The sequence below is a fragment of the Tarenaya hassleriana genome, unplaced genomic scaffold, assembly GCF_000463585.1.
Source record: "Tarenaya hassleriana unplaced genomic scaffold, ASM46358v1 Cleome4, whole genome shotgun sequence".
Taxonomy (NCBI): Eukaryota; Viridiplantae; Streptophyta; class Magnoliopsida; order Brassicales; family Cleomaceae; genus Tarenaya; species Tarenaya hassleriana.
Window position 1 is genome coordinate 5,629,894 of NW_010966881.1, and position 24,164 is coordinate 5,654,057.

The window sequence follows — 24,164 nt, forward strand, 5'->3', positions numbered from 1 at the left end:
CTCTTTCCCAGCACTATTATCTCCATCCAGACTTACCGCGACCGAATTTATGTCGGTGACGTCCAAGAGGTAAGAAATATTACTCTTACATTGGTTAAGGTGGAAAAATGTTCTTTCTATGGATCATGGGCTTGTGAATCTGTAGAAAATAACTAGTCTTGGCAAAAATATGAAGTTAGATTGAGCTGCTATCATCTATAAGAACAGGTCTCAGTCCTTCCTCTCATCATCCCTTCATATATCTTCTGGCGATTAATGTGGGCAATGGCCCTTTTTTTCTTTTCTATTGCAGTCTTTCCATTATTGCAAATACAGAAGGGATGAGAATCAGCTCTACATATTCGCAGATGACTGTGTACCTAGATGGCTTACAGCTTCCCATCACGTCGATTTTGACACCATGGCAGGTGCAGATAAATTCGGGAACATCTATTTTGTGAGGTTACCTCAGGATATATCCGAGGAGATTGAAGAAGATCCAACCGGCGGGAAAATCAAGTGGGAGCAAGGAAAACTTAACGGAGCCCCGAACAAAATGGAGGAGATAGTACAGTTCCATGTCGGGGACGTAGTGACGTGCATGCAGAAAGCGTCGATGATCCCGGGTGGATCAGAGTGCATGATATACGGAACGGTCATGGGTAGCTTAGGGGCATTACATGCTTTCACATCCCGAGACGACGTCGATTTCTTTTCTCATCTGGAGATGCACATGAGGCAAGAACACCCTCCTTTGTGTGGAAGAGATCACATGGCTTATCGTTCTGCATATTTCCCGGTTAAGGTAACTCATCAATCCCTTCCGATTTCCTGGAATCTGTTATTCCGAAAACAATCGGGGGTTTATGATTTTTCGTGGTTTTTTTCTGCAGGATGTGATAGATGGAGATCTATGTGAGCAATTCCCGACACTACCGATGGACTTGCAGAGGAAAATTGCGGATGAATTGGATAGAACTCCTGCAGAGATACTGAAGAAGCTCGAAGACGTTAGGAATAAGATCATCTAAAAAGACAAGATCGTTAGTTGTTGTACTTCATCTTTTCTTTTTAGTTATTAGTGTCTGAAGCAAAAGGGCAGAGAGAAGGTATTGGTTTGTAGTAACGGTTTCATTACGCAAAGTTCCAAATCTTGAGACAGAAATTAATGAACCGTTCAGGAGACATTACGGAGCTAAATGCTTACCAGTCACTAACGGTTACATTCTGGAAAATAATCTTGCAAAAGAAAGAACTCGCTACCCGACTCTCAGTACCTTCTCCATCATTGAACCAATCTAAACACTTCATAAACCTTAGGCATTAACGAAAGGGAATCTCGATATTTTCCGGCTAGCAGTGAGCTTTTGCGTGCTCGGGTTTGTGGGTATACTCGTAATCGAGGTGAACAAAGGCCCGTTCTATCTCGGGGAGCAGTTCGAGCTTCTCTTGGAGCGATTCCCCGATGTCGTGTGCCACTTGCAGGGGCATATCTGCAGGCAGGACAATGTCTACTTCCACAAAGTAATGGGAGCCGAAAGTGTATGCCCTGACTGTGTCAATGTGCCTGATGGCTTTGTGGTGGTTCCAACAGAGGTAAGTCAGTTTCTGCAGATATTCTGGCGCTGCCGATTTCCCGACAAGGGAGTTCACGTTTTCCAACACCGTCATTGACCATGTTCGGATTGTGTATAACGCGAGCTGCAACAAAACACGGCAGAATCATAAGGTAACAGGCAGGATATGGCTGTCTGGAAAAGACAGAAACCAGTTAAGAGCCTTTCAGTAGAGATAGAAACAGATATAGTTCCTTACAATGATAGCTCCAACAGGATCAATCCAATCATCGATGTAATTTGCGAGAAGTGCGGCAATAAGTCCAATGATATTCGTGATGACATCAAAGAAGTGATCTTGTGCATAAGCTTTAACAATCTCGTTACTGAAAGATTTGCAGTAAATAACCAGAAGGAACTTGACCAGGGTAACCGAAAGCATAATGCCAATGACCCATCTCTCTTGCTCTTTGGTCAGGTTAAAAGCATTTTCCTATGAAAATACAGAAAAGGAGCTGCATTTAGTACCCCCAAGAACAGATTCAAATCAGCCAAGTGATATAAAAATTCATACAAGGTTAAGGTTGACATACATTTGATATCATAGTGCGAATAGATTCCAAGATAATCTGCAGTCCTAGTGTCGCCATCACTGATGCAAATACAAGGATTCCCTGTAGATTCCATTTCAGACCATATCATGGGAATTAGAAAAGCTTTACACAGTTCATACGGCCAAGAGATGGCTGTACCAAGTAATATATACCACAAGAAGATTGTAACTTGGAAATATAGGTAACCGCATATGAGTTTACATTACATTGGACGATGTACAAGAATCTAGCTTTGGGACGATGCACAAGCAGCACAACCACATATATATGTATATATATCAAGAACATAATTGACAGACATTTATAATTTCCAACAAGAGGATACTAACCAATGGCTGCATTCTTTTCTTCCCAATGGGATACTGATACGGGTTCGGTGTCTGCATCGAGAACGCAGTAAACCACAGGATGAAGCCAGAAAGAAGATCAAGAAGAGAGTCCAATGTGGATGCAATGATGGCTAAAGAACCACTTCTGACAGAAGCATAGACTTTAGCAACGAAAAGAATCATGTTCGCAACATTCGATATCCTTATTGCCAATGTCTCGCTTCTGGCCAACTTCTCCCTCTCTTCCTACGGCCAAACACAAAAGGATACGTATCAATCACAATGGATCTTGAGAACATACGAAATTTTGAGTTTTCAAGAAACACGGGGGAATGGAGAACCAAAGCTATTAACCTTGGACATTCCAGGGACGAAACCACGTTCAGCAAGTGCGTCCATTTCATTAAAACCCTCAAGCATCTCTACTTGCTGCTGGTAGTAATCTGCCACATCATCTTCAGGACCTGAAACCATTAAGATGCATAGAAGAGATTAATCAATAGGACAACTTCATAAAAGATCCAATTTTTTTTCCTCAATGGAGAAGCATCCAGGCGAGGAAAGTCTTTCTAAAGCCAGTTAGCATCCATTTGCTTCTTGATTTCTATACAATAATTGCCGATACACCAAAAACAATTAGGCCCTATCCATGAGGAACCGGGATTCAGCTAAGTTGCAAATTACAACTATATTAACTTCGTCAAGTAAAACTCCCATGCCCGGAGAGGACATAATTGAAGATTAAGAACCAAACTAGGCCTGAATAATCATCAGCATTATATCCCATATTGGCTTAGAGGTCCACAAATTGAGCAAACCCAGGTAGCAACAATGGCTAGTGGTACTGCATTTAGCTGTAGTTGCGAGTAGTACACGATCCAAACACTATGATTCTTGTCCTTTTCAAACTAAAAGATTCCTGAACTCTAAACTTGCTGCTACAACCATTGGATGTCTTAATAATTCGTTCTCTTGGTTCTGTTTTCCCAACAATCTGAGCAGTACCCATCATAGCTTTTGCTTCATACAGACGTACCACTCTCTAAATTCCTCCAAATCTTGAAGAAAACTTGAAATTTCAAATAAAATCTTCCAAGAGTCAAATGCCTTAAAAATAGCAAACTTATGACGCAAAAAATGAATTTATCTTAACCCCAAAATGGAATGCAACGACTACTCTTTCCTCTAGTAAACCCATTTCAAACCAGAACTTCCGCAGCCGTCAAATCTTCGCCCGATGGAGAAGAAACCGAAAAGACCTACCAAAAAAAGAAAGAAGAATAATTAAGCTGGGCATTCGAAAATTACCCAAACAACCAAGGCAATCGTGGAGCTTGTTCGGCTGTTTCTTGTCCTTGTAATCCGGGGAAACCTGGTAATCCTCGAAGTTCAATTGCCATGACCGGTCATTGTTGACTTGATCTCCGAGCAGCGAGATCCCTTCGGCACGATCGTTTGTCACCGGCTCAGCCATTTTCCGGTTAACCCGATGAGAGAGAAAGAGAATCGCTACGGGGCAGTAGAAGTGCGAGAGATTATATTTCGAAGTAGCAGAAGCGAACTTTGTTTACATCAAATGGGGAAGGGGAAAGGGTACAGAACGAAAATTTGAGAATAGTAGGAGGGTAACTTAGGAAATAAATATCTGATTTCGGAACACTGTTGTGGTAGGCATTCAGAGTCAGAGAGATACTCAAACCAGGAAGAAATCATTTCCAAAGTCCACGTGGCGGACTTTGATTGGAAGAAATATCGGGTACGTTTATACACGTGGACGGTTGAGATTGAATCGAATTAGTAGAGATAGATAGAATTAACTGTGAACTGTCCGGGATGGGTCCCAGATTATAATTACTGGAAGCCCTGACAGCCGTTGATTTATTCATATTCAAATCGTACGGTAGAGATTGGTCGAAATTGTGGTCGGATTGCGATGCCAACGTCATCGAATCTACCGGCACGATGCCACGAATACTGGTCAGAAAATTACAGTTTTACTACAATACGCAGTTTTATATATTTATATATATATATATATATATAAATAACTAAATAAATTTAAAAAATACGCTTTATAAAAAAATCGTAAAATGCTAATTTCCGTAAATTAAAAAACAATTAAAATCCAGAACAAATACTCGTACATCTACGGGAATTCTGAAACTCTCTCCACACATCTTGATACGTACAAAAAAACGTATCAAGTCCCTCGTATACATTGTTTTAGATGCTGATCAATTTGTTTTTATATATAAAAGTTAAAACACCGTGACTTTTTATATCTGAAGGCCTTAGCCTTGTATGTAACGTAGAATATTATAGATATATAAAGAGATAAAATCAATATCTCGAAATAATATCATATATTTATATCATAATATTACCATAATATTTTATGATATTTTTTGCATCTCTTTATATCTTTCAATTTATTCTTCATATTTTTTGATACTCCTAACTCAGACTAATTCGAAAGTGAAGGGTTGATCTTTATTTTTACATTAGATTATATATAATGTATTTGACATCAATTTCTCTCTCTTCTCCAATTGTAGAAAGTTACCAGATTTATTTAGATCCGCAATAATAAAAAAAATTAGTTATCTTTTATTTAATTTCAATTTATTTAAATATTTATTTGGATATTAAAACAATATTATAGTAAGAGATCGATCCACATATCTCCTAACAAATTGATATTGAATCATTGATCGTGCATATGGTGAATTAGATAATGTTATTTTTCTATTGTACACACTTTTTTAAAGTGAATACTATTATCGCGTGAGTTGGAATTAGTCTAAGCCTTTGGGTCTGAGAAATCCGGTTACCTAAAAAAATTAGCTTAACTATTTAGATGACCATCTTGATACGCATGACATATGATTTAAAAAATTATTATTATTATTCGGTTAGTTTTAGCTTCATTTACGATTCAAAAATTATATTTAAAATTCATTATAGCTAGTATTTGTTTCGTTTATGAATATAAATATATGGCATTTTTATTGGTTATTATGCTTTTGGCTAATAACACAAGGTAACTCCCAATTCAAATTCCTTTTTTTTCATATTAACGTATTTTTTTTTCTTAGCAAATTATATTCGTAAATTTCTATAGCATTGACTTGGACTTATAGCTTACAATTCCTGACCAAGGACATCGCTTACAGCGACTACGTTCCTAAATTCTATAACAAAATCTAACACTAAATTATATTCCAATATTAAACCATTTGGTTTGACTAGGTCTATGTTAGAAAACTTAATTTGAAAAAATTTCATGAATATTTTATATATTTTAGTGTAGATATGGTTTGATTTCGTATGAATTCCATTTTGTGCGTGATTTCATGCATTGATCCATATTTTATATTTGATGCCAAATTATTACCATAAACATTGCAAATCTTTATATTGTTATCTAGGTAATTCCATAAATTTAGTACCTAAAATATTTTATTATGCATTGACCCATGAATATTAGGAAACAAAATAAATCATTGCATAACGACTAGTCAACAAAAGGGAACTTGTTTTTTTTTTAAGGAAAAAAGAAAACGTTGCAATCAACACAAAATCCAAAATGGTTTTTGATTTTGAACCACTATATTTTGTATAATTACAAAATTAACCGCAAATATTTCATTTTTTGGAGGAATATTTAAGAAAAAAATCAAATCAAACAATAATAATTACTATCATCTATCAAAGGGATAAAGCCATACATTATCATGTCTCCTCTAACTTTGCAAATAAAAATCATCCCCAATTTTGTTATATTGTTTTGTAAAACAAAATTTCACAAGGTTAATTCAGTCGATTATTTTAAAATAACTTATGTTGGTCGTCATATTATCTAAAAAAGGAAATAATTATTTATTTGTCATAAATATTATTTATACACATTAAATGAGGAAAATCATTAACGTTGTTAAATTTCTTCCGTTAATCTTCTGTCTTCAAATACTATTCTGATGAAATGCCGTTCAACTTTCAACAAACACACATTGCAAATTCTTTAGTGCACATTTACATGATTACTAAATATATATATATATATACATACATACATATATATACAAAGTGCTCCAAGGACGTAGAAATAATTAAAATTAATTGTTAAGCCTTGAGAAGAAAAAAAAAAGAATTGTAAAATTTGCTGCTCGTCACTCTTCCAATCTTCTTCCCTTTCTTTTTCGATGCGCTTTCCCGTTTTCTCTCTACAGAGGGGAAAGATCTCTGTTGGACGATTCTCTCCTTGTTTCTCACTCCGTAAGTCCCAAATCTCTCTCTCTCTCTCTGTCTCTCTCTCATATGTTGATATTGGCCGGAAAAACCCTAGAGAACCGTTCGTGTCCTTTGGTTTATCTGCTTATTAGATTGTTCTGTCCCTGCTTCGGTTTCTGTTTCGAGTTCTGTTTCCTTTTGGTGCTTAGTGTCGTTCGCTTTCTATTTTCCTTGATCAGGGTATCTCTGGGTTGCTTTTTTGTATCGATGAATTTGCTTATTTGATTCTTCGGAATTATTACTTTGTCGCTTGTAATCTTTTGGGCTACTGTTGTTCCTCGCTGAATTATTCATATTGATGTGTAGTAACTGTCGTTTCCAGTGTGATTTTTGTCTATGCAGTTCAGCTATTTGCTCTTGTTGTGTTCGATCTGATGCTGGTCTCGTCGTACTTTGATATCGAGTTCATGATTGAGTGGGATTTGATGGGTTTATCTTGGAATGTATGAGAAGATTCTGGATCAGATGTGGATGTGATATCTCATATCCGTCACTAAGCTGAAGTGGCTACGGCTGAAGCAACACGGTTTCATGAGAATTTAGCATAAGCCGAATGTTCAAGTAGCTCGAGACTTCGTTCTATTTTGGGCTTTAGTTAAGTCTGTGTAGGTATACAGAGAGTTGGCATGGTGGGAAGAGAAGATGTGGCCAGCAATGGTCAGGCTCCTCCCGGATCTAAGAGAATGTTCTGGCGCTCAGCCTCTTGGTCTGCCTCGCGAACTGCATCTCAAAATCCTGAAAATGAGGAGCAACATTTAATTGCTCCGATTGGGAGTAGTTCTTCTAGCGGCAATGGGCCGAATCGGAGATGCCCAGCAGCCCCTTTAACGCCTCGGTCACAGCAAAACAGCAAGGCTAGAGCTTGTTTGCCACCTTTGCAGCCTCTATCCATTGCCCGCAGGAGTTTGGATGAGTGGCCTAAGGCGGGTTCCGATGATCTTGGGGAGTGGCCGCATCCGCCTACCCCAAGTGGGAACAAGACTGGAGAGAGGCTGAAGCTTGATTTATCGTCCACGCAGCGGATCCTAGATAAGGGCCATGGTCAAGCTAAGAGGGATAAGATTGCTTTATTTGATAAAGAATGTTCGAAGGTGGCAGAGCATATATATTTAGGTGGAGATGCTGTAGCCAAAGACAAGGATATACTGAAACAGAACGGAATCACCCATATCCTGAACTGCGTGGGTTTTGTCTGTCCAGAGTATTTTAAGTCTGATTTTGTGTACAGGACATTGTGGCTGCAGGATAGTCCATCAGAGGATATTACTAGCATTCTTTATGATGTTTTTGACTATTTCGAAGATGTCAGGGAACAAAAAGGAAGGATATTTGTTCACTGTTGTCAGGGGGTTTCACGTTCTACCTCTTTAGTGATAGCATATCTGATGTGGAGAGAAGGGCAGAATTTCGATGATGCGTTTCAGTATGTGAAGTCTGCCAGAGGTATAGCTGATCCTAACATGGGCTTTGCTTGCCAATTGTTACAATGTCAAAAAAGAGTTCATGCTTTCCCACTTAGCCCCACATCCTTACTTAGAATGTACAGAATGTCCCCGCACTCACCTTATGATCCTTTGCACCTTGTTCCAAAATTGTTGAATGATCCATCTCCATCATCCTTGGATTCAAGAGGTGCATTTATCATTCAAATACCCTCTGCAATTTATATTTGGGTCGGGACCAAATGCGAAGACATCGTGGAAAGAGATGCAAGGGCTGCTGTTTGCCAGATCGTCCGATATGAGAAAGTAGAAGCACCTATTTCTGTGATCAGGGAGGGCATGGAGCCTGCTTATTTTTGGGATGCTTTTATGAATATGTTACCCATGATGGACAAGTCAGGAGAAAGAGATAAGATTGGGGAGTTGTTGGTTAAAACACCACCAGGTAACAAGAAGGTTGACACATATAATGTCGATTTTGAGATAGTCCAGAAAGCCATTGTCGGAGGTTTTGTGCCTCCCTTTGCCTCGTGCAATGATGAAAATGAGACTCATCTTCCTGCAAGGGAAAGTAGTTGGAGTTCACTGAAATGTAAGTTTGCTTCAAGGTTTGAGAAGACTTCCATGACAGTTACCAGACCACCACTTTCTAGGATGTATTCTGATTCTATGATGATAGTGCATGCCTTGTCACCTGCATCAACCTCCTCCTCCTCCTCATCTGCTTCACATCCTTATCTTTCTGTAAAATCTGTGTCTGCAGATTCAAGTACTAATCCAAAGAATGTCTCAGAGCCTTCTGGGCATTCGTCCTTGAGCTCTTCTTGTCCTCTTTCACCATCTTCAACGCTGCCCAACTTGTCCAACCTCTCTCTCTGTCCATCCCAAACTTCGCCTAATGAATCTAGCTTTCTAGGAAGCTGTGGTGTGGACAATTCTTTACAGCCTCGCATTGAACCGTTCACAGATAGAAAGGTTTCACCTTCTCTAGCAGAGCGTCGGGGCAGTCTGTCAAAGTCCCTGAAGCTGCCGGTTTTGACTGATTCCAATAGAGGCAAAATTCCTAGTGGTCGCAATTTATGTCAGGCAGGTAGTATAGATATTGTCTTCAACTTGGAGGGTGTTGGAAATGGAGATGTGGATCCAAATAGCGATTGCGCAGAGAGAATTCCTTCCGCCAGAATTATAGATTCTATGCCGCAGAAGGAAATGGTTTCCTTAATCGACTGCAGTGAACCAGAGAAGCATTGTCGTTCAGGACAAACTCTAGGTTCTGTTCTCTCACACACGACGGGTAATTATGAATTAGGAGACTGCAACTTGAGGCATCCTGTAGCATGTTGGTGGCCAAGCATGGACAGAATTACGAAATTTAGGAGGTCTGATCTAGATTCCAAATCTGTTATAGTAGTTTCTTCGCAAAGTGACATCATTGGACAAACCGGGAGGGTTTTGCATATTTGGATAGGAAGCTCGTTTGAGAACAACCAGTCTCAGATAGATAGCAACAACAAGGTGAGCAATACGCAGAAGGTCGACTGGGTTCAAGTTGGTAATGATATATTACGTCAGATGGATTTGCCAAAGGATACCCCTGTAAAGGTAATGACCAGAGTTTTTGTTACCGATAATTATTTCTTGTTTATGGGTTTGCTTTTTAGCCTTTTTGATTCTGCATTTGGTTCCTCACCATTGTTGCTTAATGTCTTTTACCCTGGAAATAGCTTTGGAAATTGTGGTTTCTTTTTCTTTTTCCTTTTTGCTCGAATCTTAAATCCTAATCATAGATAAATCTGTTTTGTAAACTAAGAGGAGATGAATATTAGCCCTTTCGTTTGTCGTAGTCAGAATATCTAAAACTTCGTCCATAGATATGTAATTTTCTTGGTCTGTTATTTCCGAGTAGTTGAATCTCTACGTTTCCAGGAGATTTGCTTTTGCTTTTCATTGGGAATGCAAGTAGCAGTTCATAAGGTTATGTGCTGGGTATAGTGTAGTTGTTTTCTCTAGATTGTCTCCATTTGGTTGTTGGCATTTGACCTAAAATAAGTATGGATGGGTCGAAGTGTATGCCGTGCCATCTATCGGTATGATCTCTTTTTCAATTACTGAAGTCGTGTTTGCTCTAAACCATATAGATTTCAAGCTTTTAACGTTTCTTTCTCCGTATTTGTTCAGATTATGAGGGAGGGTGAGGAGCTGACATGTTTTCTTGCACTGCTGAGTGCGTTGTAGTAGCTGCTGCTCGTTCAGGATATCCTCTCTTCATAGATCCCAACCTCGATATTTTTTCAACTTTCTCCACAGTGCTTGATGTCTACAAAACCACAACAGGTACTAAGCTTATAACTCCCCCCCTGGCTCTATGTTTCATTATCCCAATATTTTTTCGTGGTTGTTTCGGTATGGGAATCTAGAAAGAGAATTGTGATTTTTCCGTTCCATGTGACCTGTCTTTGTTCTTGCTGCAAATGCAAATCCTTGGAGAGAATGGTTTAAGACAGTTTTCGGGTCTAAGCAATGTATGTATAAATCAATGGGTTTGCCAGTAAGTGTCTGAACTCGGAAGCCCTCGTTCCAGTTTTTGCTGTGGACTCCATACTTAATGCTTGCGTTTTCTTTCTTCCTGCAGGAGGAGACTCTGCTCGCGAAAGTCCCGTTTAGGAAATACACCCTCTCTTTTGTACAGAAAAAAGAGAGAGCAAAAGAAAGACTTCCCCTTTAACCTCAAAGGTTGGTTGCTTATCCAATGAAATTCTAAAGTAGACTAATATTCTAGTTATGAACTCTTACAATGTTACAGATACTCTGAAAAGATAGTAACCCTCCCCAAGTAGATTCGGGTTTTTCGGTTATATCGGTACAACTTTTTTCCGGTTCTTTAGGGTTTGAATTCCATCTAAACCGAAATTAAAAATGCGGTTAACTGACAGCATCCTTGGATGATTTTTCAAACCGGTTTTCTGGTTCAAAGCAGGAAGACAAAGCTGCATCTTTTAAGGTTTGAGCTCTCAGGAGGATCCTTTCCAAGAGATTCAGTTGAAACATGATTTTCATAGTATTACTGCATGAATTGCACCAACGATTATAAAACTATCCCTATAACTATAAGCACATCCATGATTAAGTAGTAAAACAATATATCCCTATTTTCGTTTCATTGGATAATCATTCAAGTGGACCGAACCAAATTCTAATGCTACCGGTTTGATTTGATTTGGATTCTAACCGGAACCTGTTCGAAGTAAACCAAATTCGATCGAGATACCAAGTGGAATTCCAATTTTAACATATATTGACATAATTGAATGTTATAGTTCAAAATATGGATCTTCTAGCTTGCTAAACCAAGTTCTCTATATATTTTATTATAAGCGATAATTAATTAACTCTAGGAATATTAATTTACATTAACTGAAAATCTGCCTACGATTAGTGATAAATAATTCACTTCTTTATGAACTTTAATGGGCCGACCGATATAGTGCAACATATTATATGGGCCTGAGCTTTAGGATAAGAATCTATTGGGCTAAGTTCGTTACATCGGCCCATTGCTTCTGCCATATATAAAAAGATCATCCTCTCTCCTCGGCGGCGGCCAAAACCCTTCGTCATCTGCGGCAGCTACTTCAGGTTCGTCCTCTTCACCTCCTTCTATCAATTTGTGAGTTCGTATGGATTAATCCAGATTTAGTTAACTTCAGCATCGAATTTATCGGTATGGCAAAGAGTTGTGGGACAGATTCCGAATCCATTAGCCAAAGCGATTGGATCTCAGAGCTTGAATCTTCCAATCTAAGTGTGCTGTTTTTTTTCTTGGGGTTTGTGTCAGGTTTAGGAGATTTGGTGGAAAGGATAGATTCTGAGCAATGTCTCCGGCTAAAGGTGAGAACCTTTGCTTTGTGACTCGCGTGGTCTTGGTACCTGCGTTGATTTGGAGTTTCCTTTGAAGGGTCCTGTAAAAATCATTAAGTTGTTACATCTGTATATGCCTTGTCGAAGATTTTAAATTTAAATAATTTAAGAGAGTTTCTCTGCAAAATGGGTCACGATTTTTAGGTTTTTGAGTTTCTTGGTATGACAGCGATTTTGATCTATGGTTTTGGAACCCAGAGTTTTGTGAACGGCAAATGTTAACAAGCAATAAGCTACATCCCATCAAAGTCGGCATTACTCTTGAATATGTTTTGGGTAACTAGCAGGATCTTTGTAAAAATGGCTCAAAATGGTTAGTGATGTGTTACTTGTGACGTTTAGCTTCAAAGTTGAGCTACTTGTTTGCTTATATACCCACCCCTTGAACCCCGGATTCATCTTGATGAAAACCTAGTATCAGATTTTCTTGTTCTTCTCTTAAAGTTAAAACTGTTAATGGTTCTCAAATTCATGGCAAATGCAATGCTGGTGGCTAATATTCGCCTGTGTTACTGTCTAATATGCTTCAGTTCTCATTGTTATGCAGTTGATAGTACCAAAAAGGCCGATCCCAAGGCCCAGGCCGTGAAGGCCGCAAAGGCGGTGAAATCTGGTCAGATTGTTAAGAGGTCAGCCAAGAAGATAAGGACTAAGGTGACCTTCCACAGGCCAAAGACATTAACCAAGGCGAGAAACCCCAAGTACCCGAGAATCAGCGCACCCCCGAGGAACAAGTTGGACCACTACCAAATCCTAAAGTACCCTCTCACTACCGAATCAGCGATGAAAAAGATCGAGGACAACAATACCCTTGTGTTCATTGTCGACATTCGTGCTGACAAGAAGAAGATCAAGGACGCTGTCAAGAAGATGTATGACATTCAGACCAAGAAAGTTAACACCTTGATCAGGTACATTGGAAGGAAACAGAAGTTTCACTCTCTAGATTTCTTTGTGATGATTCATGAGTTGGAATTTCGCTTTTCTTCGCATTTCGGAAGAAGAACTGATTTGAGTATCCTTTTGTGGTTTCTGGTTGAAGGCCGGATGGAACGAAGAAGGCTTACGTGAGGCTCACTCCCGACTACGACGCTTTGGACGTGGCCAACAAAATCGGCATCATCTAAGTTATATTGTCATTGCAATTATATGAAACCCTCCCTCTTTATCATGAATCAGTTTTTGTTAGGAATTTAATGTTCCATTATATGAACTTATGGTATTATATGTCTAAAAAAACCATACATTCTCCTTTCACTTAATTTTCGAAATTTTATTTATACTTGTTGCTAGATTGTTTGTTGTATTTGTGATTGTTGCAAGTATATATTGCAAGAGCAATGTACATTTTAGCCTCATGGAAAACCTCATGGAAATCACACCAATTTGGATTAGCCTTGGTTTTGTTCATGGGTTTTGGGCTTCCTTTCAAAAGGCACGTGAGCTGCACGTGAGGTTATCCATTTATCTGTGTTGGAAAACATGTGAGATTGAAAACAAAGGAAGGAAAACCCCCTTATCAAGTCTTTGCCGCAAGGGGGGGGTATGACATTCTCTTGCTTTTCTGGTCAGTATGTCAGTCTCTTCACTCTCACTGGGTTATGTCTCAACAACAAAATCCAACAAGGTAATATGTTGTAAGAGATTCTCTACACTCTGCATTCTGGTTTTCTTTTTTTTTTTCCATCAGTCAACTATCTTTGATTCTTCTTCTTCTTCTTCTTATAATGTTTATCTTTCAGACAGACATCGCCTGTCCAAGTTCTTCATCCAGAGCTTGTTTGCTTTCTCCATGTTGCAAGGTTGAATCCTCAGGCAAACCGATTCCCTCAGAGAATCGTAAGAGAAATGGAAGAAAACCCTTTCTGTTTTCACTTCTTAATTGGTCGATCGTCTCATTTATCTGTGCAAAAAATCATGGATTTTTATTTGGGGGTTTCTGGCACTGGTTTGTCATGTGTTCTCTCCTCTGAGATAATTGAGCAAAAATGGAATTTCACCTCCATAACCAAATTTTATTTCTCTCTTCACATCACAAAATTCACAAATCTTTTTTTGTTATTGTCATTGCGAAACAGGAACCTCGATGAATTGCAAGAGAAGACTAGCTCTGCTGGGGGCGGGGACCTTAGTGGCAACTACAGTTCCAGCAAGCTTTCTTCTCGCTGAAGGTATCGTGAATCAGCTCTTGCTTCTCATTGATCATATAACGTAATTATCTGAAAGCTTTAGCGGGTTGAATGTAAAGAAAACGAATGTAAATCATCAAGGTACATGATACTTGTACCGAGGTTCTTATGAGCTGAATTCTTGTTTGATTGATATTTCCTGCATAAAATGTCTACAGAGGTAGTACCAAAGAATTTTACGCCTTTTGTGGATCGTCAAGACGGGTATTCTTACTATTATCCATCGGATTGGAGGGTAAGCCCTCGTTTTTTTTTTCTCAGACCGAAAGTTCTTGTATATACTGAAGCTTGAGATATATATATAATCTTCTTCTGCTCATAGGAATTCGACTTCAGGGCTCATGATTCAGCCTTCAAAGACAGGTACATGCAGTTGCAGAATGTTAGAGTAAGGTTCATACCGACAGATAAAAAGGACGTCCGGGATTTGGGTCCTATGGAAGAGGTATTAAAAAAAAAACGAAGCCCTCTCAGATTTTCGTCTTTCTCGAAATATTAATGTCATCTCTTCTCTCCGTTTCATCAGGTAGTTTATGATCTGGTGAAGCATATATATGCTGCACCAAACCAAGTAGCCACCATATATGATATGAAAGAGGTTGGTTTATATCTCAGTGAAAGTCTTCTTACATCTGATCTTATCTTTGAAAAGAAATGTTCAAAATCGGGTTTTTGTCATTACCAATCTATATATGGTCCCAGATTCTTCCGAAATACTCATTGATGAATCGGAAGAATGTAGGAGTTAGTCTAAGTGTTTTCCTAACTCGCTCTCTCTTTGTCAATCTCTTGTCTGATCGATTCAATTCACTCTGATAAACGATGCAGCGAGTCATCGACGGTAAAAGCTATTACACGTTTGAGTATGGGCTCGCCTCGAAGAACTATGCAACCACTTCCTTCGCAACGATAGCTATCGGAAACAGTAAGCAACAAAGGAGAAAAAAAAGTTTTTTTTTTCCGGGTCGAACTGAGGAACTGCGATTTCGACATGGAGATACAGAGTTTAAACAAGTGGTGTTTTCTGATTGTTTGTGCAGACAGGTACTACACACTGATAGTTGGAGCAAATGAGAGGAGGTGGAGAAGGATGAAGAACATGCTCAAAGTTGTTGCTGAATCCTTCAAGGTTCTCGATATTTGATTCTCCGTTTTTTTTTTCCTTTCGAGTTCTTACTCGTTTCGGGTTTCGCTCGTTTCTCTGAGTTACATATCTGTAGATATATACGACGAAGCGATGCTACATATATAAGCCATTAGGTAATCTCAAATGTTACAGCATATCTCCCACCATTTTCGTTGCTACAAAAAGAACAGAACCTGAAAAAGTAGGGGAGTGTTTTCATCAATGTCTGATGTTAGATGATGAAGAAGAGGTCACTGGTTTAGCTCGGATCGATTTTCTGCCTCTAACGAGCGATAAACTCTTTAGAGGTCTCTGGTTCGAATTCCGCATAGATAGCGAAGCTTTCTTATAGTTAGGGGTGGAAATGAGAATCCGAAATTTTGAGTATTACGATCCGATCGGAGTCGTAAGTCGAGTATTTGAAATTCGGGTAATCGTCCACCGGTGGGTCCAGTATGGTCTAGCGACAGTGAGAATCCGACTTTTTGGATTTACGTTCAGGTTTTAAACGGTGATTATTCATACCGCGGATGATCCAAGTCGAAGGGGCGAGAGGGCTGAGGATGATTTTGGAATTTTGTTCGACATTAGTATCATCGCTCGCTCCTTGGGTACGTCACTCTTTCTTCACCTCGACTTCCCGGGACTGCCCTCGTTCTCTTTCACCTCCTCGTCCTCCTCTTCTCTTTATTCGCCTCGACACTTTGACTCATCCTTTCACCTCGCCTCATTGTCGGCTTGACCCCTTGCTTTGGCACCTCACCCTTGTCAGCTGGATACCCGAGAATTCAAGACACCTTGTGGGTACCTGAAATTCGGATACCCAACCTCGCAACGCCGCCGAAACAAAAAAAAAAAAAAAAAAAGACAAATCCGGATACTCGACCCGCATATAATTTCGGGATTTTCCACCCTCATATTGAACATATTACAAACTAAAAGCCTCGAAGAGTTGCACAGCTTTCTCGCACAAGAAATCCAGATTTCAAAGAGATGAGTAAATCGGCACACCAGGGAGAATGGTCCCTGAATCCGCAACGTATATATTACCGGTGACGTACTCTGAAGAATCATGGATCAGATACCGTACCAGAGACGTTATCGCTGGATCCACTGTTCCGAACTCCTTCAACGGCACTATCCTGTCCGCTATATTCTTCAGCCATGGCTGTTATCTCTGACCGGAAAAGTCCCGGAGCTATGGAGTTGACCCTAATCTTATGCTCCCCCAGTTCGATCGCCATCGTCCTCGTCATGGTATCCATGGCGGCTTTTGAGCAACTATATGCTATTCCTCCGTGAAACATCACTCGGTTAAGACCTGCAATTGATGACAGAGCCGCCGATTTTGGATTCGCGCATTCGGATGCAGACGAACTTCGACACTAACCATGAACCGGTTAGGTTTGTCCTGAAGACACGATCGAACTCCTGTTCCGACAAATCTAGACTCATTTTGGAAGGTCCTGTGATTCCGGCGCTGTTGATCAGCGCGTCGATTCTCCCAAACATGTTCCAAGCCTTCTTCACCGAGGCTTCAATGGCGGCTGCGTCTGAGCAGACATCGAGCTCGAGAGGCATGGCTCGTGGCGGCGACTCCGCGGGAACTGTTCTATTGATTTCGTCGCATAGGGATTTGAGGCGATCGGTTCGACGAGCTGCGGCTATGACTCTGCAACCGGCTCTGCTCAAATCGAGACAGAGCTCTTGTCCAAGACCTGAGGAAGCTCCCGTGACTAGTACCACTTCGCCGTTGAGTTCATGCCATGGTTCCAGTTGCCTTGAAACCTTGTTTTTTTTATAACAAGATGCAGATGAAAAAATCAGATTCCATCAGAAAGAAAGAAAGAAAGAAAGAAAGAAAGAAGATTCAGAAGAAGAAAAAACAATACTGCACAGAAATTCGATCGAATCATGAAAATCAATATATCAACATCGAGATGTATATATATGTATGCATACACGCGCATATATATATATATATATATATATATATATATATATATAAAAACAAGCCCACGTAAAAAATAAGTGTTAGAAAAACTCACGGTGTAGTTGCTCATCTTGTTCATCTGTTGTTACAAAACCTGCAAGTTTGAGTATGAATAAGCTTAACAAGTTACGTAAACAATGCATATATAAATCTTTTTCCCACTCTCAGAAAAATAAAACGTGAACGTTGACCCTTTTGTATTAAAGAATCTATGGGGGCAAACAAAACGTGGAATAAGAAACCACGGCGAGACACGCTCCATGTCAACTGATATTCTAGATCGAAGTACATGTAAATATCCCTTCTTAAATTCAGAAGTTCGAATTCAAAGCTGGCCACCATTTCACCGGTTTAACCACCCAAACGATGAATTCTGTCTTGATTTGGACAGCGCCGTTTGCAAAATACATAAAATCAATAGTATTCGTTTCCGTAACCGAAAACCGGATATTCATCCACTGACAGGACAAGAAACCGAGCTTCAGATTCGGATTTGGGAGTCGGACGGCGACAATCCATACCTGTGGCTACCGTCACCGTACATATAAATATAAAATGTACATGGCATAATGATTTGAACGACACTGTATAGGACAATACAATAGGAGCTATTACATAGTTAATAAATACTATATAATATACTAACTTTGGGTTTGAGCTTTTACCATTGGAAAAAGATGGTTTCTGTCATTCAAAATGGTCTTTATCTGTCGAGGAGAAGAGATGAATGAACAAAAAATCAATCTCAGACTCTGCAATTGTAGTTTTACGCAGCAAACTCTTAACAATGTTATTGGAGCGTGGTGGAAGTGTTCAATATCAAATGAAGAAAGTGAAGAAGCTCTCTCTCTCTCTCTCTCTTCACTATGAGATCTTGAAGGAGTCTACAACGGCATGAAGCCTTTCTTTCATCTTCTCCCACCTTCTCTCGTTGGCTCCCGTCGTCAAAGTGTAGAATTTCCCTGCGGAATATAACGTTTTCCACGTAAAAAAACAAAACACGAAAGGGTATGTCGGGATTATACCAGGCTCGAGAAACTCTGAAAGCTCTCGAATAAGCTTCGAGCGTCGAGCGGATTACCGTCGGAAACAGTGATGGCGCTGAGAGCATGACGGGTGTAGTTTCTAGCTTGAGCCGTGAACTCGAACTGGTAGTACGTTTTTCCATCAACGTCATGCTGAAAAAAGCAGGCAGACAAACAAAAAAAGTACCCGAGTTTTCTTCAAAATTCCACCAAAAAAACAGAGTGATTTCTTCCTCTTTCGAGATACAAAGTGATGGGAGTCGTTTATCGGGGGGCGGGGGCATACATACCTCAGATGCCTCGATAAGGTTTGTTTTCTGATTCATAGGAGCCAGAACTTTCTTTATGAGTGTTTCAGCAACCTGCTGAGGAGGGCCAAACTCTTTAATGGTCTGCTTGTTCGTCGGGAACAGATTCACACTGACGCTTTCTAATGGCTCGATCACGTCTTTGAACACCTTGTCTTGACCCGCAATTGCAACTTCCTGAACACCCAAAAACATAGATTTTTTTTTTTGTACAAACCCAATATTCGACTTCTGCAATAGCACACCATGAGAGCATAGGAATGTGCATCAACATTACCTGCCACCCGAACGGATAGAGAAAGGAATACCCATCTTTTTTGTCATACACAGCGATGAAACCCTTTTTCGTTTCTGCAGCAACTGAGCCATATCAATCTTCTTAGGATATCAGCAATAACTCTTCGGAGTAGAAACTGTAATAAGCTAACCCTTGATTTCATTTCAGCATAGGTGGATTGAAACAAGCTCCAATTGTAACATTCGATGACAAAAAGTGAAAACTCGAGGGCATTATCTACGATGGATATATACGTACATGAAGGTTGAGCTTCGCTGAGCAACGAGATACAAGGGGCAATGACACCGAAGGACATTATTTGGCGCCTGCTACATTTATCTGGAAATGAAGACAGAAATTTTATAAAACCCGAGAAATGAACACGGGCTCCCTCCCTTTAAAATGACCGAGAGGCTCATAAATATAGGAACTGCAATGCCATAGCCAATAACCCTTTCTTCATTATGTATTCAGGGAAAGATTTAGATTTCTGAAATGGAGGACACAGTGAGAGATTCCTAGGAGAACTACCATCAAGTACAGTGCTCTTCAGACAAATAAAGAAGCTCGAAACATCAGAGACTTTTCGACATGAGAAGCAACTCGTTTAAAGGCTCTGAATTTTCTTGGGACAACCTTTTCCACAGACAACCCAACATTGAAACCAAACCAAAGCATATGATGGACCTAGTGCTTACAGAATCATTAAGTTCAGATAATCACATTCAAGAGCTCAGACAACAGAGAGAATTCAAACTTTTCAATGCAGCAGTAATCAAAAGGAGGCCAATTCATGATTCATGAAACCAAATTGAAGGGCTAAGAAAGTGTGGAGAACTGACCTTGAAGAACATCAGAAGCTGAGAAATGAGGAGCTTGTTCTGACCTTACAACCAGAGAGATTCTTCTCCTACCAACAAACCCCCCATTCCTCTGTAACCATACCACAGAATTAGAAACGAAGAAAGAAACCCAAATTCGCAAATTTTCAACAAAATCGAAAAACACCCACTTTACTCAATGTCGATATACACATCAGTACACAGATATATACAAATATAGCAAGAGATGATGGTAAGAGAAGCATTGAACCTTGGGGATGGAGACCGGCGGAGAAGGTGAAAGCTTCAGAGAAGCCATTGACGTTAATGGTCTGTTCTTGTCACTCGCGAAAACAAGCTTTTATCTGTCGAGAAAGCTCAACAACTCTCTCTCTCTCTCTCGGTTTTTGTGGCAGAGAGCGTCCCTAATCCATTCCGTGTTTTCCGAGTTTATCCACAGAGAAGCTTCCTTACCTCTAAAACCCCATTTCGCATTCGTTCTTTTGTGAATTCTCTGATTAATATCACCAACCACGGTAATACGTAATTAACATGAAAAGCTAAGAAAATACAAGGAAAAAAAAAAGAAGCTGAAGTTTTGAACTTTCTTTCCCTTTCGATCATCAATCAAGGACATGAGAAGAAAAGGCAATAAAACAATCCACTGAAAAACACGAACTCGAATCCAACATAGCATCACAAGAGAACGGAGATAGACTGGTTTTTGCCGCACAGTTTCTAAGACAACAACTTGAAAGATGAAATTTCCCAGCAAAACTCAGCAACTCTGCGGGAAAACGAAGCTCCGATCACGAAACTAGCTACTACTTAGATGATGCCGATTTTGTTCGCCACGTCCAAAGCATCGTAGTCTGGGGTCAACCTCACGTAAGCTTTCTTCGTTCCATCCGGCCTGCAACCACCATTGTTCAACTCTGCATGTTAGATCAACCGAGGTAACAATCTTGTTCATACAAACTTCTGTTTCTTTCCGAAGTACCTGATCAAGGTGTTAACTTTCTTGGTCTGAATGTCATACATCTTCTTGACAGCGTCCTTGATCTTCTTCTTGTCAGCACGGATGTCGACGATGAACACAAGGGTATTGTTGTCCTCGATCTTTTTCATCGCTGATTCAGTAGTGAGAGGGTACTTTAGGATTTGGTAATGGTCCAACTTGTTCCTGGGGGGTGCGCTGATTCGCGGGTACTTAGGGTTTCTCGACTTGGTCAATGTCTTCGGCCTGTGGAAGGTAACCTTAGTCCTTATCTTCTTTGTCGACCTCTTAACGATCTGACCAGATTTCACAGCCTTTGCGGCTTTCACAGCCTGGGCCTTGGGATCGGCCTTTTTGGTACTATCAACTGCATAACAATGAGAACTGAAGCATATTAGACAGTAACACAGGCGAATATTAGCCAACAGCAGTGCATTTGCCATGAATTTGAGTACCATTAACAGTTCTAACTTTAAGAGAAGGGCAATAATATCTGATACTAGGTTTTCACCAGGATGAACCCGGGTTCAAGGGACGGGTATATAAGCAAGCAAGCAATTCACCTTCAAAGCTAAACGTCATAAGCAATACATCAATGACAATTTTGAGCCTTTTTCACAAAGATCCCGCTAGTTTCGCAAAATATATTCAAGAGTAATGCCAACCCTAATGAGATGTAGGTTTTTAATAACTAATTGGTAACATTTGCTGTTCACGCAATTCAGGGTCCCAAAATCATAGTTCAAACTCATTGCGATAACAAGAAACTCAAACCTAAGAATCTTGTCTCATTTTGCGCAGTAACTCTCTTAGTATCATAAAATAATAATCAAACAATCATCCATCTGTCGTTCACCACGAACACAACAGATAAACTCACATGAAGAGCATAACAGAAAGCATCGTCATCATTTCATGAGCCAAAATTGCAATCTTCGACAAGCAATAGACAGATGTAACGACTAACGAGATAATGTTTTTACAGGACCCTTTCAAAAAGCACTCCAAGAACCAAACAAATACCAACAACGCAAGAGTAACAACGCCAAAAATCGTACCTTTTGCCGGAGACATGGCTCAAAATCTATCCTTCCCACCAATTCTTCCAAACCTGAGACAAACCCAGAAAACCAAACCGCTTAGTTTAGAACATACGACACCAACCAAGCAAAGATTCAAGCTCAGATAACCAATTGCAAGGACTACTACATCCGAAACCATTTCACTATACCGCCAATATACGACTTCACAAGCAAAGTTAACTAAACTGGAGATATCAACCGGTGAACGAAACTATAAGAGGAGCCGAAGGTGATGATAGATTAAGCACCTGAAGTAGCAGCGTCGGACTCAGCGCTTCGGCCGTCGTAGAAGAAACATGATGATGGTTTATATGGCCATAGAGATGGCCGAAGCAGAAAACCTAGAATATTGGGCCTTAACCCTAGAGCCCAATTCCACATATACATTTTAAATACTTTATAAAAGTCGGCCCATATCAAGCCCAAAAGGGTAGAAACAGTGGGACCCGCGAACCCCAACCAATAAAAATGTTTAAATATCCACGTTCCATTTTATTTTTTTTTAAATAATTAGCACCGGAACGGTCGGTCTCCTAAATCCTAATGAACCTCATTCACCGCCACACGATCATCCCTCATCTGGGTCCCACCCTACCACCAACAAATGGTCGGCGACCGTAGGATGACCTTTTGACCGCCAAAACAAATATCCACCATACACGTGGTACCGGAGAAACATGGCCGACACGTGGCGTCATCTCAACCTGCTCCCCCCTATTATTGCTCCTCACCAGGAACACCACTTTTTGCCGGGTCTCTTGCAGTTCTTTCCTATATATATGTACACACACATAACAAAGGGATTATCACTTGAATTGTGAGAGATAAAAGTAAAAAAAATAAAAAGCTAGTTAATAAGAATTTCAAATAAAATTTATTTGATTGAAAATCGTTTTTTTGTAAAAAAAAATGCCGATCAATAGAATAGCGATCGGGGCACCGGGAGAGGCTAGCCACCCGGATGCGATCAAGGCTGCGTTCGCTGAGTTTTTCTCGATGGTCATTTTCGTGTTCGCCGGTGAAGGATCGGGCATGGCGTACAGTAAGTTTCAAAATCCTTCGTAACGCATGCGCATATATTATTTTACCCAAAAAAAACACGTGCATATATATATATATATATTCCTTTTGTCGTGGAACATGTTTTCTTATAACTTGGGATCCGCTGTACTGGTTCAGACAAGCTGACGGGGAACGGTCCGGCCACGCCGTCGGGACTGGTGGCGGCGTCGCTGTCGCACGCGTTCGGATTGGTCGTAGCAGTGTCGGTCGGAGCAAATATCTCCGGAGGGCACGTGAACCCGGCGGTCACATTCGGAGCTTTCGTAGGTGGAAACATTACGTTGTTGAGAGCCATCCTCTATTGGATTGCTCAGTTGCTCGGCTCCGTCGTCGCTTGCTTGTTGCTCAAAATCGGCACCGGTGGATTGGTGAGAAAAAACTCGTATATATATATATATATATATTACCTTACATATATATATATATATGTTAGAACATTTCTATTAGTATATATATATGGATCAGCATTTTAATCATATTAGTTTATGTATTATGCGTGTTATTTTATTAACTGGGTTTTTTATATTAAAGTTAAATTGAAATTTTGAAAAGTTTATGATTAACGTGCATAGACCATTTAATATTTAGTAGTAGTTCTCTCTATATCATAGGGACCACAATATTTTTTCTTACGACCACTTGTTTCGTTAAAAACAACGTTGTTTTTTTATATTGATCTAGAAGATTATTGTAGTAATTAATTTCTACCTTATTTAGCAGATGGTTCTGTTATGGATTCAATCATGTGTAACATGTTCTTATTTATTTATCCTGTTTTATTTCGATTATATTTTCTTTTTGAGACAAATGTTTCATAAATGAAACCTAACAAATTGTCCTAATCGATATATACATATATTATGACTTATCCAACAGGAAACATCGGCATTCGCTCTATCGTCAGGAGTGACACCATGGAACGCGGTCGTATTGGAGATCGTGATGACATTCGGGCTGGTCTACACTGTCTACGCCACCGCCGTGGACCCCAAGAAAGGCGATATCGGAGTCATCGCGCCGTTAGCCATCGGCCTCATCGTCGGAGCTAACATCCTAGCCGGTGGAGCCTTCGATGGAGCCTCCATGAACCCAGCCGTCTCATTCGGCCCGGCCGTCGTCAGCTGGACCTGGACCCACCACTGGGTCTACTGGCTCC

General features: G+C 40.0%; 8 protein-coding genes and 1 pseudogene across 12 annotated transcripts in view; 5 read left to right on the forward strand and 4 right to left on the reverse strand.

Annotated features, from left to right (window-relative positions):
* Positions 1-1,153, forward strand: part of LOC104824257 (splicing factor 3B subunit 3-like) — a 5,025-nt gene extending 3,872 nt beyond the window's left edge. For 2 of the 3 annotated variants that reach the window (XM_010556283.2, XM_010556284.2), the window contains exons 3-5: positions 1-69; positions 293-784; positions 873-1,148. In XM_010556283.2, the coding sequence (XP_010554585.1) occupies positions 1-69; positions 293-784; positions 873-1,010 (699 nt within the window). In that variant the 3' untranslated portion in view covers positions 1,011-1,148. Of the gene's footprint in view, positions 70-292; positions 785-872 lie in introns of all 3 variants that reach the window. The other variant, XM_010556281.1, reaches the window with a different exon arrangement.
* On the reverse strand, positions 1,092-4,103 carry LOC104824256 (metal tolerance protein 11). Its single transcript, XM_010556280.2, has 6 exons — positions 3,787-4,103; positions 2,833-2,942; positions 2,479-2,724; positions 2,129-2,209; positions 1,795-2,028; positions 1,092-1,680 (listed from the first exon to the last, which is right to left on the reverse strand). The coding sequence occupies exons 1-6, from the start codon at positions 3,950-3,952 to the stop codon at positions 1,333-1,335; spliced, it is 1,185 nt and encodes a 394-aa protein (XP_010554582.1). The 5' UTR covers positions 3,953-4,103; the 3' UTR covers positions 1,092-1,332.
* Positions 4,104-6,609: 2,506 nt separating this feature from the next.
* LOC104824258 (protein-tyrosine-phosphatase MKP1) lies at positions 6,610-11,065 on the forward strand. Of its 3 annotated transcripts, none has more exons than XM_010556287.2 (4): positions 6,610-6,753; positions 7,091-9,812; positions 10,389-10,758; positions 10,843-11,065. In XM_010556287.2, the coding sequence occupies exons 2-3, from the start codon at positions 7,395-7,397 to the stop codon at positions 10,443-10,445; spliced, it is 2,475 nt and encodes an 824-aa protein (XP_010554589.1). In that variant the 5' UTR covers positions 6,610-6,753; positions 7,091-7,394; the 3' UTR covers positions 10,446-10,758; positions 10,843-11,065. The 3 variants fall into 3 exon arrangements, with proteins under 3 accessions (XP_010554589.1, XP_010554587.1, XP_010554588.1); XM_010556285.2 differs by having other exon boundaries at positions 10,389-10,544; XM_010556286.2 differs by having other exon boundaries at positions 7,111-9,812; positions 10,389-10,544.
* A 725-nt stretch (positions 11,066-11,790) lies between these two features.
* On the forward strand, positions 11,791-13,420 carry LOC104824259 (60S ribosomal protein L23a-2). The gene is made up of 4 exons (XM_010556288.1): positions 11,791-11,846; positions 12,046-12,098; positions 12,676-13,039; positions 13,171-13,420. The coding sequence occupies exons 2-4, from the start codon at positions 12,083-12,085 to the stop codon at positions 13,253-13,255; spliced, it is 465 nt and encodes a 154-aa protein (XP_010554590.1). The 5' UTR covers positions 11,791-11,846; positions 12,046-12,082; the 3' UTR covers positions 13,256-13,420.
* Positions 13,421-13,624: 204 nt separating this feature from the next.
* Positions 13,625-15,610, forward strand: LOC104824260 (photosynthetic NDH subunit of lumenal location 1, chloroplastic). The gene is made up of 8 exons (XM_010556289.1): positions 13,625-13,755; positions 13,871-13,967; positions 14,207-14,299; positions 14,476-14,552; positions 14,640-14,762; positions 14,844-14,915; positions 15,146-15,242; positions 15,358-15,610. The coding sequence occupies exons 1-8, from the start codon at positions 13,702-13,704 to the stop codon at positions 15,459-15,461; spliced, it is 717 nt and encodes a 238-aa protein (XP_010554591.1). The 5' UTR covers positions 13,625-13,701; the 3' UTR covers positions 15,462-15,610.
* A 712-nt stretch (positions 15,611-16,322) lies between these two features.
* On the reverse strand, positions 16,323-18,000 carry LOC104824269 (annotated as a pseudogene).
* A 160-nt stretch (positions 18,001-18,160) lies between these two features.
* Positions 18,161-20,300, reverse strand: LOC104824268 (psbP-like protein 1, chloroplastic). The gene is made up of 7 exons (XM_010556297.2): positions 20,139-20,300; positions 19,889-19,979; positions 19,305-19,385; positions 19,047-19,129; positions 18,752-18,946; positions 18,518-18,614; positions 18,161-18,398 (listed from the first exon to the last, which is right to left on the reverse strand). The coding sequence occupies exons 1-7, from the start codon at positions 20,184-20,186 to the stop codon at positions 18,301-18,303; spliced, it is 693 nt and encodes a 230-aa protein (XP_010554599.1). The 5' UTR covers positions 20,187-20,300; the 3' UTR covers positions 18,161-18,300.
* Positions 20,301-20,458: 158 nt separating this feature from the next.
* LOC104824267 (60S ribosomal protein L23a-2-like) lies at positions 20,459-22,247 on the reverse strand. Its single transcript, XM_010556296.1, has 4 exons — positions 22,195-22,247; positions 21,923-21,975; positions 20,868-21,231; positions 20,459-20,780 (listed from the first exon to the last, which is right to left on the reverse strand). Exons 2-4 carry the CDS (start codon positions 21,936-21,938, stop codon positions 20,696-20,698), a joined length of 465 nt encoding a protein of 154 aa, XP_010554598.1. The 5' UTR covers positions 21,939-21,975; positions 22,195-22,247; the 3' UTR covers positions 20,459-20,695.
* A 535-nt stretch (positions 22,248-22,782) lies between these two features.
* LOC104824266 (aquaporin TIP1-3) overlaps positions 22,783-24,164 on the forward strand; it is a 1,810-nt gene continuing 428 nt past the window's right edge. The window contains exons 1-3 of the mRNA XM_010556295.2: positions 22,783-22,988; positions 23,126-23,376; positions 23,885-24,151. Of these exons, the coding sequence (XP_010554597.1) occupies positions 22,856-22,988; positions 23,126-23,376; positions 23,885-24,151 (651 nt within the window). The 5' untranslated portion in view covers positions 22,783-22,855. The remainder of the gene's footprint in view (positions 22,989-23,125; positions 23,377-23,884; positions 24,152-24,164) is intronic.